This window comes from Gadus chalcogrammus, chromosome 10, assembly GCF_026213295.1.
Source record: "Gadus chalcogrammus isolate NIFS_2021 chromosome 10, NIFS_Gcha_1.0, whole genome shotgun sequence".
NCBI lineage: Eukaryota > Metazoa > Chordata > Actinopteri > Gadiformes > Gadidae > Gadus > Gadus chalcogrammus.
The window spans coordinates 4,389,033-4,401,532 of NC_079421.1; the positions used below are offsets into that span (position 1 = coordinate 4,389,033).

The 12,500-nt window shown below is 47.3% G+C and overlaps 1 protein-coding gene across 2 annotated transcripts in view; it reads left to right on the forward strand.

Annotated features, from left to right (window-relative positions):
• Positions 1-6: 6 nt before the first annotated feature.
• The window catches only part of LOC130390569 (long-chain-fatty-acid--CoA ligase 1-like), an 18,089-nt gene continuing 5,595 nt past the window's right edge, over positions 7-12,500 (forward strand). Inside the window, exons 1-12 of one of the 2 annotated variants that reach the window (XM_056600604.1) lie at positions 7-595; positions 4,483-4,969; positions 6,191-6,305; positions 7,001-7,167; positions 7,326-7,425; positions 7,537-7,712; positions 7,969-8,001; positions 8,127-8,178; positions 8,424-8,497; positions 9,642-9,719; positions 10,389-10,523; positions 10,980-11,114. In XM_056600604.1, the coding sequence (XP_056456579.1) occupies positions 4,775-4,969; positions 6,191-6,305; positions 7,001-7,167; positions 7,326-7,425; positions 7,537-7,712; positions 7,969-8,001; positions 8,127-8,178; positions 8,424-8,497; positions 9,642-9,719; positions 10,389-10,523; positions 10,980-11,114 (1,260 nt within the window). In that variant the 5' untranslated portion in view covers positions 7-595; positions 4,483-4,774. Of the gene's footprint in view, positions 596-4,482; positions 4,970-6,190; positions 6,306-7,000; positions 7,168-7,325; positions 7,426-7,536; positions 7,713-7,968; positions 8,002-8,126; positions 8,179-8,423; positions 8,498-9,641; positions 9,720-9,806; positions 9,885-10,388; positions 10,524-10,979; positions 11,115-12,500 lie in introns of both variants that reach the window. The other variant, XM_056600603.1, reaches the window with a different exon arrangement.

Consider the following 12,500-nt stretch of genomic DNA (forward strand, 5'->3'; position numbering starts at 1 on the left):
CCCTTTGTTAAGTTATTTTATTTTTTATGATTGATTTGGTATTCTAATCTGCTGCACACTTATTATTTTGATATTTTGTGACTTTTTCTAAAGAAAGTAATGTGAATGTTCTCTACTGTAAGATTTACATGTTTGATCAATACCCTCCATTTGCGTTATGTTGTACTTGAAGCCCTTTTACCCCTGAGGTCATTATATAACTTCAACTAGCACTAGCACTGTTATACATTGTTTTTGTTCATATTTCATAATGGAATAACAGCCTAGATCATCTTATTAAAAACACTTTTACAGCGAGTAAATATCATGTGTATGATCAAATGTGCACTGATAATAGGACTATTGACTACCATTTTCCATAGCCCAATGAATAACTAATAAAAGAAAACCAAATGCACTATGGAGCCACGCATACGTTCCGCTATACGTTGAGTTACTATCAATGTTAAACCAATAGGAAGTTGTCTTACTATGCTAAACGTCGTATCCTCTTGCTGATTGGCTGACGTTTGTCTTGGTTTCCCTTAGTTTCCGCCTCCCCTCCAGTGTACTACAGGCGCGTGCTCAAGACGTTAGGAGCTCGAGAAACGAACAGGTGGGAAACCGTTAGAAAATATTATTCTATTCTACTTCAAATATAACTGCTCCGTTATGTCGCTGATGACTTGTGTGATGATGCGTTGTGACTCTTTAAACTCAATGCGCTGTTCAGATTTGATTTGACCCTGAGAGACGTCCCTGCTGCTGTGTTCTGTTGTTACTGATATATTACCATGAACTTTCGTTAAATCTTAACACGGGCCCGCACTTTATAACGAGTCGAGAGGGACGTTATGAAGCCTCGTACGTCGTGTACCGTATTAGTACCAGCCTGCTGTCTCACCGCCATATAGGGACCGGTCTCAACCCTGTTTCCTGCAGAGTTTAACAGTTTCAACCCCACAGTCGCTTCCTATGTTAATACGCTGAGCCAGATATCGTCTGGCTCATGGGCTGCGGCAGAACTGTCCCCCACAGGGCATAAAGAGCGCCTGTATGGTGTTGTCCATTATGTGGAGAAGAAATCATTCATTACTGTTGTTAGCTGGAAACACGTCAGAAGAAGCATAGACTAAAATAATTTACATCACGCCCGGATCATTCTGCAGCACACAGCTCAATGGGAGTGGAACCAATGTCAGAATGTCAGCGAGCGGCTTGTAGGGGGGTTGGACATTAGTGTCGTATGATAAGATGGTTGTTGGTTCAACACATGCATGGCTTCACAGTGCATATCTGGTGGAGGAGGTTTGGAGGTGAAAGGTCAACGGTCTTATTGGCGGACGGGAACCCACCAGCTAAGCCATGGGTTCCTACACTTCACAGTGATCTTTAATCCGTGACAGGTTCTCCCTTACACGCACACACACACATACACACACACACACACACATGCAGTTCTTCATTGACCATGGCATCATGCACAGAAGTAATAATGTTATGTGCATACACACCCACACACACACACACACACACACACACACACACACACACACACACACACACACACACACACACACACACACACACACACACACACACACACACAGCCATGTAAATAAACCATAAAGATCAAGGGATGTAACTTTTTGTGGTCAAACTTTCACACCAAATGATGAGGTTGAAATGCAGGTGGAAATGCATATCTGAAATAGATTCAGATATGTTATAGATGCATGCAAAAGTTCTCATTCATAGGCCTGCGTAAATTCGCAGAGCACACATTACTCCATATCACTCGGCCTGTCTCCTCATCCTTCGATCTCCTTATCTTTGTCTTCCCCTAACCGATGATGTAAAGGCCTCTCAGAGGGCAGGTGCCCGGGTCGGTGGTCACTGGGGTAAAGGTGAGCTCTGTACTGTTGGAGTTCTCTCGGCCTGAGGGGGCGCTGTTTCCTCCAACCCAGTCATCGAATGAGGGGTCGCATTGACAAGGTTGTTGGGACGAATACAGTGTAGGTTGCACTGCATAGGATCGTTTACAATGAAACAGGAACCCGTCAGAATAATTTTTAAGCTTATTTGTTTCGAGAATTTGGCGAACCAGGATCTTAAAAATGGCCAAGCTAGTTTGCATTTACATAAATAACAAATCAGAATTGTACTATTTTTGATAAGCTCTATGGTTAGGCAAGAGGTTTGAATATTCCTGTCTGTATGCCAGGGAGCTTTTTACACTCTGCAATGAAATTTGATGTTGCAGGTTTGATTTACATTTCTGTTGTGCATTCGGGTGGATAATCTTCCTGGCTTCATGTTAAATATTTGCCTGTGCAAGCAATTTGTTTTTTTCTAGAGGAAACTCCACCTCCTCACAACGTTTGCGGATTAATTGTTATATTATATAATTTATAATGAAGTTATACTGATCATTTTTACGATACTTTTCCTTTTTCTTTACCCATTAGAATCAGGTTTTTCTTGCCTTCTATTAACATGCTGTGTACTGTCATCTTCTTTGCCATTCCTTGCTTGTCACCACAAAGTCCCCAAAGTGGAATTATCATATATATATATAATATCATATTGTTTGTGGATCAAACCATCGTCCTCCTCACTCGCTCCCTACCTCCCTCAGTTCTGTCTCATCCGTTAACCAATCAGACACCATCTTTCTATGTAGTCAAGACACAAGCACACAATCCTCCTCGGTGACATCATCAGTGTGTCCCAGCCCGAGGGACCAATCAGGGAAACTCTTAGAGGACACCTATCTTTTGGGACTGTGGGGAGGACATATTAGTTGACAGTGTGCTCTTGAAGCGTGCTCCTGAGTGGTCTGGAGCCTTGTGTGCAGTGCTCTGAGTCCAGCGGGCTCAGTCAGAACAAGCTGCTGCGGTTGCCATTGGCTACTAGGTTGTGGAGGTAAATCTAGCGTCCTCCTGTGTGGTTGGATGGTCTATTCAAAGGTGTGCTGTTGATGAGGGATTATTAGATTTCTGACAGTTATTTCAAGCTGTTCAATTTTATGGCAGGCTGTTAAACAGGCTATACACAATTCTGTGGCATAATTGCAATGGTTCAAAAGGCTCCTAAACAAATAATGCTTTTTGATCCTGAATGGCATGTAAAAGAAGCATGTAAATCTTTGTTATAATAGTCCTTTTTAAATGGTTTAGAAAGTATTGATATCCTTTAATCAATGTGAAAAAATAAAATACAAAGATAACCTTCGATCCTGCACCCTGTTTTCAAACATTCTGGGTCCAAGGGATTAACGAGGAAAACAATGTTTATATTGGTCCAGTATGGAGCAAGACAACTGCAGCTGTGATTGATGAAACAGGCTGCAATTTATGCTTTTGGACAATATTGTTAAGATAAGTGGTAATATAAGTATCTGGCATACTATGGAACGGATCCCAAGAGAGAACTACAACTTTTTCTTTACATTTTCCTTGAGCTGACATGGTTCTCATCAATGAACCATCAAATGGGATTTCATTTTTGAAATCCAAAGCCAATGAAATACATTTTTGCTGTTTGGATATCCTTGGCTTTTTATTATGTATTTTGCTAGACAAATGTATATATATAGGTTATTAAGGATATAAAATTTATGAGTTTTGGGCATACACTAGTTTGAGCAAGGACATATAAACGTAGACCGCGTTGACTTCTTCAACCTGTTGCTGCACTATGTCAACAAAAACCACCATGTTTGATAGGCGAAGAATGACCTGTACACAAATAAGGCCTTACATAGGCCTATAAACAAACCAAAACCTCTAGCTGCCCCGTTTAGGTACTTATAGACCAGTCATTGCCCCTCTCTGTTCAATCCTGCCCTCAACGTTGACCACTGCTCAACATTAACTGTTTCTGATGCTGGCTGCTCAAACATGACCACCCTCCCTAAACGAGTATCAACAACTTCACACAACCTTCACCTGTCAACCAAAGAGTGACCATACACAGCTTATCTCCAGAGTCAAGTGCAATGCCTTGGCCACACTCCCTTATCTAGGAACAAGACTATTAATGGGACCATACTTTCATAAACAGGAGCCCAGGGGAGGAGCCCCGTGTCTCTGGGTGGTTTCCCATACATAATGGGGACTCAACATTTTACACCTGTCACCTGCTATGGAAAGCTGTTGAACCGAGGCCGGCGGTAACACAATAAGACGATAGAACGAGAGTCCGTTGAGGTGCAGCAGAACAATGCAGCCTGGTATTATTGAATCCCCACCACCCCACAGGCTCTCAACTGAAAGCCAGCTACTCGCATGAATGGACATATGTTGTTGGGAAACCCGAACGACAAGAAAGTGTGCCTCTTCGCCTTGGGGTATAGACTGTTCAGTTCAGTTTGAGGAACATAAATTACCAAAAAGGGAACCTACTTACCCTGAATGCTTTTTCCACACAGTTATTTTCATTTTTTTAACATTATTCATTCCAATTGATTAATGACTTGTGTCCACCAATTTTCATTCCCAGATTCTCCCCTGGACCGGTCCTCCACTCTGCTCATTTCCCCACCCCACTCCTGTCAAACACACACGCACACACACACACACGCACTCACACGCACACAAACACACACACACACACACATACACACACAATGCAACCTAAACAGCTTCACACTCCTAGTTAGGTTCATCCGGCCCCACCAAGTCCCCCGTCTCCCCTCCTCTCATACACACACATACACACTCACACACAAACATACACACAGACATACGCCCAGGCTTTCCTTGTAGTAGGGGCCGTCCCGATCATTCCTGCCATGCTGAGCCAGGGGATGGTGACCAGGCTGCGCTTGCCCGACATGGACGACATGGGCAAGTTCCTCCAGAGCCTTTCCGTCCCCACGCTAGTCAGCATGGGGGCGGTGGCCGCCATGACAACCTACTACCTGGCCACACGGCCCAAGGCCCTCCCGTCGCCCTGCGACCTCCGCACGCAGTCCCGGGAGATCCAGGTGAGGGGGGGTGTCGGGGAGCAACCTCCTTTCAGGTCATTCACAACCACACCGCGTGAATGAACCAGGCCTGTGTTCTCCGCTCGCTTCCTGTAGGACTCGGGAACCGACCTGCCATCTGGGTTCCATCATGCAGCTGCCTCTGTCCCAAACCATTCTATTAATAAGTCACTCGTCGTTGTGTGACTTCCTCTTTGCATGCTTCCTACTTTTAGTCTACTAGCCATTCATGAGCTAATGCCTCTACTCATCATTGGTTTATTATTAGATTGCAGATGACCGTTATGCTCTGAGGATTCTTGTCATATTTATACAGCGACAATAACGGCAATGTAACAATGGAGGGGGTGCAGTATGGGGTGGGTATGATTTGAATGCTTCTAAATAAAAGGCATTGCATTTAGTGAATTCCTGGATGCATTAAGGGGAATCTATCTTTCTTTCTCTCTGTCTGTTGCTCTCTCTCTCTCTCTCTCTCTCTCTCTCTCTCTCTCTCTCTCTCTCTCTCTCTCTCTCTCTCTCTCTCTCTCTCTCTCTCTAAACTAAATATACAGTACTTGATTACATTGCCAAGCAGTTTAAAAAGTAATCAAAGATAGTAACAACTCTCTCTTTCCATCCGTCTGTCAGTCTGTCAATATCTGCCCCCCCCCTTGACATGCCCTGGCACCTTTCAGTCAGAGTGGCACCATGCAGACAGAATGGCACCCTTCATTCAGAGAGCTGTTAACTTTAGTGCCCAGCACAGCACCAGGTGCAGCGCTGCCCAGCGTCTCACGCAAGTTGTTGGGTCGAGCTTCACGTCCAAACTAGAACATCCCGTTTAGTTGTTGCAGTGCGGCCACGCAGTGATCTGACGTGATGCCCTGAGACCCCATTCGGTTCAGAGCTTACGTGTGTTTTGATTCGGACCGTGATACTCTAATAGGATCTGTTCATCCGAGGTGCGCTTGTGAAAGCACTGCAGGTCCTCTCTGAGCTGCAGGATTTATGGGTTGACACAGGCAGGGTTGGTTGGGAGCAACAGGCCCCTCCAGGTTCAAGGGAGGGGAGACCGGGTAAACCTTCACTTATCCTTGTTATTTATTTATGGCAATGAGCTGCATGTGTTTGTGTGTGTGTGTGTGTGTGTGTGTGTGTGTGTGTGTTTGTGTGTGTGCATGTATCTCTATTCCACTGTCTGAACCCTTTCTTTCTCTCCCCCTTTCCTCCTCCAATCAGGGCGGAGGCTTTGCGAGGGACTCGGTGCTTCTGAACGGAGACGGTCACATGACCCACTTCTACGACGACGCCAGGACCATGTACGAGTTCCTCCTCCGAGGGGTCCGAGTCTCCAGTAGGTCCTTCAAAGAGGTTTATCAACGGCGTTGAGAGAAGCTAGACAGGGCAGAGACCGCCTTAATGCACGGGCTTACCTGGGCTGAAGCCCCAGGGCCTACGCCGATCGGGAGGCCTATCATGAGCTGCTTTTGTATCTAATACTGGCTCATGATAGGCCCCCCGATCGGCGTAGGCCCAAGACAATGTGATTTTTTTGCTGGGCCCAGTGGCCACTTGACACCGCCAGTAAGGAAACGTATCAATTCTTATCACAATCGTATTATGCACACATTTAAACATGTGAGCATTATATTCTAGTCCAGCACTGCATTGTTGTATTGTGTTCCAGCAGAGGTCCTATTTGTCACTGGAGCAGGTGTATTATTACCGTGTTTTCCGCACTATAAGGCGCACCGGAGTATAAGCCGCAGCAGCTAAATTGAATGATGTGTACATATAAGCCGCACTGGAGCCCGCCGCTTAAAGGTGGGGGGGCGCGGACCGGTCATAGAGCCCATAGAGGTAAAGTTGGTGGACTGTAACCTGTAAAATCCATCGATTTAGAAGGTCCCCTAGTGGCCGTTAGCTGTAAAAATCCATAGATTAGCCGCACCGTTATATAAACCGCAGAGTCGAAAAAAGGCGCGGCTTATAGTCCGAAAATTACGGTAGTCTTTATTTAATATCTGTGTCTATTAATTCATTCCTCAGACGACGGGCCGTGCCTTGGCTCCAGGAAGCCCAAGCAGCCCTACGAGTGGCTGAGCTACAGACAGGTGTTGGAGAAGGCAGAGCACCTGGGCTCCGCCCTCCTCCACAGAGGCCACTCCCAGAAGGGAGACCCCCACGTCGGCATCTTCTCTCAGAACAGACCAGAGGTGAGGCCAACGACAAGTCCCCCCCCGCCCGATCAGCTGTGAGGTCCAGAGTCCTGGTCTGTGGCCTAGCCACCGCCCCGCGGACCAACCAAAACACTCTGATCACATGGTTGTAGGTTATACTCCGTGTAACAGTGTGTGCGTGTGTGTCTCCTCAGTGGACCATCACCGAGCTGGCCTGCTATACGTACTCTCTGGTGTCTGTCCCACTGTATGACACGCTGGGGCTGGAGGCAATCACCTACATCCTCGACAAAGGTACGGTTGACGCTTTGGATAAAAGCGTCCGCAAACCCACGCAAATGTAAATGTAGCCGTAACCGTTTGGCACGAGAAAGCGTTGGCTGACCCATGTTGCCGTGTGTGCAGCCGTCCTCTCGACCATCGTGTGCGACGTGGCGGCCAAGGTGGAGCTGGTGCTGGAGTGTGTGAGGGACAGGGAGCACACGGTGAAGACCATCGTGCTGATGGAGCCTCCTAGCAGCGACCTGGCCAGCAGGGGGCAGCAGGCCGGGATCCAGATACTCAGCCTGCAGGAGATGGAGGTAGCGCAGTGATCTCGCCCGTGGAACGCAACACTCGGCGGAGTAATGAACGGAGAGAGGGAAGAAGCGTTTGAGGATTAGCTTCATGGTCCTCCTCTCTTCGGCTCTTTTCCACTCGCTCTCTCTTTACAACTCTCACAATGTACCTGCAGCACATTTGAATTGCTTGCTGAATGCTGGCTCCGTTTGGCTCGTACTGAATCTGAAATATTGATGGGGTTCATCACTCCCGTACTGAACTGTTTCTGTCCCTCAGGCGATCGGCGCAGCCAATCACCGCCAGCCCATTGTGAGTGACCCCCGTCGACCTATTGAATGACCACAGCAACCGCTGGTGAATACATTATGGTGCTGTCTTTCTGACGTGTCAGCTTTTGACCCTCCCCCCCTCTCACCTTCTCTCACTCCCACCAGCCCCCACGACCTGAGGACATGGCTATCATCTGCTTCACCAGTGGGACCACGGGTAACACACACACACACGCACACACACACACACACACACACACAAACACACACACACACACACTACTCCATAACAACACAGGTTCCAATGTGCCATGGGCTTTGATCTCATGACATGGGTATGGATTTGTGTGTGTGTGTGTGTGTGTGTGTGTGTGTGTGTGTGTGTGTGTGTGTGTGTGTGTGTGTGTGTGTGTGTGTGTGTGTGTGTGTGTGTGTGTGTGTGTGTGTGTGCGTGTGCATCAGGGAATCCTAAGGGAGCCATGCTGACCCACGGGAACCTGGTTTCCAACTGCTCAGCCTTCATCGGCATCACCAACGTAAGGACCTTTCCCCGCGCCTCCAGACTGACTCTGTAGAGAACACGGCTACTAACCACACTATGTCTCTTCTACCTTGTCCTGGTCCCTCCGTCTCTCTCCCGGATCGATCAGTTTGTTCCCCATCCATAGTGAAGGATGGCTCTATCTTCCCCCATGTATCTGGTAACCCCTTGTGCCATGGCTCTAAGAAGAAGCACATCTTTTATTCTGTGGGCAACCGGGCATCTCATTACGCTCCAGATTAGATAGATAAACACATCAATCCGAGCAAACAATTCTGTTCATAGAAATAAATAATTGAGTGTTTAATTTCCCCGTTAATATTGTGTTTGCGTCTGCAGAATGCAAGACCAAAGTTTGAAGGTCTGAAATGTAAGAGTGGACATGGCCGTACCGTCTGTAATAATGTGGTACATTTATACTTAATAGTAAAGAAAAGTTCAACATAATATTGCCAGATAGCATCGACCCAGACAATGGACCAGCTGAATGTCTGATCTGTCGGTGACATCCCTCCTCGTCAACAACTGGGCTTCCCTATTGACATATTCAAGGGGGAAGTGCTACCGTGGAGAATCAATTGTAACCTTGGTAACCACTCCAACCCAAAACCCCACAGAGTGAGAACGGCAGGCGGCTTTCCCTGATGAGCTATTGTGAGCCTGAACAGTGCTCACGCCAGGCCTGCTCTGCTCCACTGGGCTATATGATACTGCTATGATATGCCGCCATGATACAGACGCTTTCTGTCTTCTGTCGATCGCTCTACTGTGCTCCATTATGTTCTACTGGACTGGGATTGCTCTGCTGTGCTCTATTCTTTTCTACTGTCCTGTACTAACACTACTCAACTCTATTCTTTTTTTACTTTCCTGTGATAACTCTACTGGGCTCTAGTGTTTTCTACTGTCCCGCGCTAACTCTACTAAACTCTATTATTTTCTACTGTCCTGCGCTAACTCTGCTCAACTATATTCTATTTTACGGTCCTGTGCTGACTCTACTAGGCTCTAGTGGTTTCTACTGTACCGTGATGACTCTACTGGGCTCTAGTGTTTTCTACTGTACTGTGATGACTCTACTGTGCTCTGGTGTTTTCTACTGTACTGTGATGACTGTAATGCTGTGCCCTGCTCTACAGTCGTACTCCACCACCTCGTCCGGAGACGTGATGATCTCTTATCTGCCTCTGGCCCACATGTTTGAGAGGATGGTGGAGGTACACATGAACACTGACACTCCCAGGCCACCGTTCTCACCTGTTTGTGTGTGTGTTGTGTGTGTGTGTGTGTGTACCACCCTGTAGGCTATCACTCCATGTACTTCCAGTGATGTCCACATGTCTTACCTGCCCCTGGCTCATATGTTTGAGAGAGTAGTAGAGGTATGTTTTGAGCGTGTCGCTGTTCGTCCTCTCCTCCTTCCTGTTTTTCCGTCGTCTCCACGACGCTGCTTCTCCAATCCCTGACTGGCCTGGCTGGTGTCTGGTTCCCAGCTGCCGGTTAATTATATCTTAGTCCCGAGCCCCTCCCTTCTCTCTGTCTCTGCCACAAACCGAGGTGTTTGTGAGTCGTTGCCTTGGAACTGGCTGCGGAAACCGGTACATTCCTTACTCTCCCAGGCCACGATAGGTGCATGATCATATGACCCATTATATAATATAAAGTAATCTTCAATCACATTTGACCTACATCCCTAAATTCACCAGGAAAAATACAATAAATAAAGAAATGGACTCCGAAAGAAAATCTCTGAATGAAAGTTCAATCTTCAAGCTTGTCGTGTCCCTTTTAACCCGTCTTCTGTCTGACCTAACCGCCCGCCCTGCCCCGGCCTCAGTGGCCCTGCGTCCGCCTCCCCGCCCCTGAACCGTGCGTCCTGTCCCCAGGGCCTGCTGCTGGTGCACGGGGGCCGGATCGGGTACTTCCAAGGGGACATCCGGCTGCTGATGGACGACCTGGCCACCCTGAAGCCCACCATCTTCCCCGTGGTGCCCAGACTCCTCAACCGGATGTTTGACAAGGTCAGCCTCCCCCCCCCACCCCCCCGCCTCTCCTTCCAGCTGGCCGTTCGGGAGGGAGACATCCTCGTGTCTATGACTAGTAGAGAGCAGAGCCCGACGACACGGCGGCTGGGGACAATTTGCGCACATTAGTTGTGGATCGATGTTCAATAACACGAGTACATAGCAGCCACGTTTTAAATATCCCCAAGTCACAGGGCCTTAGCCCTGTCGGACGGTTCCTTTGCTGCCACCTTTAGGATGAAAAAGTTAATAGCCTCCGGAAACAAACATTGTGCATTTATATTGCCCCGTCGGTGTGCTTGTGTGCGCTTTGCGTGTGTGTGTGCCTGTGTTTGTGTGTGCATGTGCGTGTGTGTTTGTGTGTCCGTGTGTGCGTGTGTCTGGGCTTCAGAAGCAGTGATCTGTGTGCTGATACCATCTTTCGCCGGCCGTGTGCCCCCGGTGTGTGTGCAGATCTACGGGCAGGCCAACAGTTCGCTGAAGCGATGGGTCCTGGGCTTTGCCTACCGGAGGAAGGAGGCGGAGCTGAAGAGAGGCATCATCCGGAGAGACAGCATCTGGGACAGGCTGATCTTCAGGAAGGTCCAGGTGGGTGGCGTCTCCCCGTGCTGCCAGCTAGCCCAGGGACGCTCGGCTTGGTCTTCCGCAATGTTGCCAGATTGGGTCAGATTTCCCGCCCAATCTGGCAACACTGGCTGCAGCGCGCCAGTGAAAACACTGGTCCTCAGGGAAGGCTAGGCAGGGCAAGGCAAGGCAAGCCAACTTTATTTATTTAGCACTTTTCATACACAAAGCAGACTCAAAGTGCTTCACATATAAACATTGTCATACAATAAAATAAATTAATAGATAAGTAAAAGAAAACATATGCAAAGAAAGGAGTAAAATAGAAAGTTAAAAAGACATTTTAGTAATGAAATAGAGAATAAAGGCAAAGTTAAAAAAAAGCTTTTTAGAAAGGCCGATGTATTTAAGATTTAGCAGAAAGCTAAAGCAAACATAAACGTCTTCCGTCTTGTTTTAAAGGTGCTCAGAGTTGGGGCAAGTCTTAAATCCTCAGGGAGTTTATTCCAGCTATTTGTTGCATAGTAACTAAATCCTGCTTTCCCATGTTTCGTGTTTACTCTGGGGATAATTAACAGGTTGGTCTCAGAGGAGCTGTCTCTATCAGAACAGTTGCACTGTTATTTTGTTCCAGCCATGTTTCGGATAAAAACATAAAATCCAGTTTAGAAGTGGTAATAAAATCATTAACTAAAAATGATTTGTTATTAAGAGACCAAACATTAATTAGACCCATCCTGATGGTGTTGTTGATAGGCTTTAAGGTTGTTTTTGGTTTGGAGACAATAGATATGAGATTTGTGAGGTTAGCAGTGTGTCTAAGTTTCCCTTTGTTTACTCTCTTAGTGGTTACTGCAGGAATGCAAACGTTGCCATGTTTTGACATGGGCAACCTTGGGTTCAGCAGATAATGCGAAACTTCCTTTATACTGTGTCTACGGCTGAACCCTTTTTTTTTTCTCAGTAATACTCAGGACTACTGTCAGTGCAGGGGGGGGGGGGTATCAGCCTGTGGCCATGACCTGGCGATGCTATCATTGACACAGATGTAAGTTTGATGCCAACATATTCCAGTTTCTTAAATTCAGCTGGAAAATCGCAAAGGGAGGAGACATTGGGGCTGGAGTTGTTTTTGTGGCTATGGGAGAGATGAGGCTGGAGGTCATCGTCGATGGGGGAATGCAGAGGAGGGGGGTGGCCGTTCCTCGCCAAACCAGCATCAGCGATGGGGGAAGGCACGGTGTCCATGGCGTCAGGCGGGCTGTTGTCTCTCTTCAAGGTCTGTGGTCTGTCTGCTATGTGTGTCAGATAGTGGCAGAGTAGATGTGTTTGGCGGAGGCTGTAGTCTCGCTTCTTCTCAACCTGTGCTCTGACTGTGGCCTGTGCGTCAGACCATGGAGATTTGTGGGA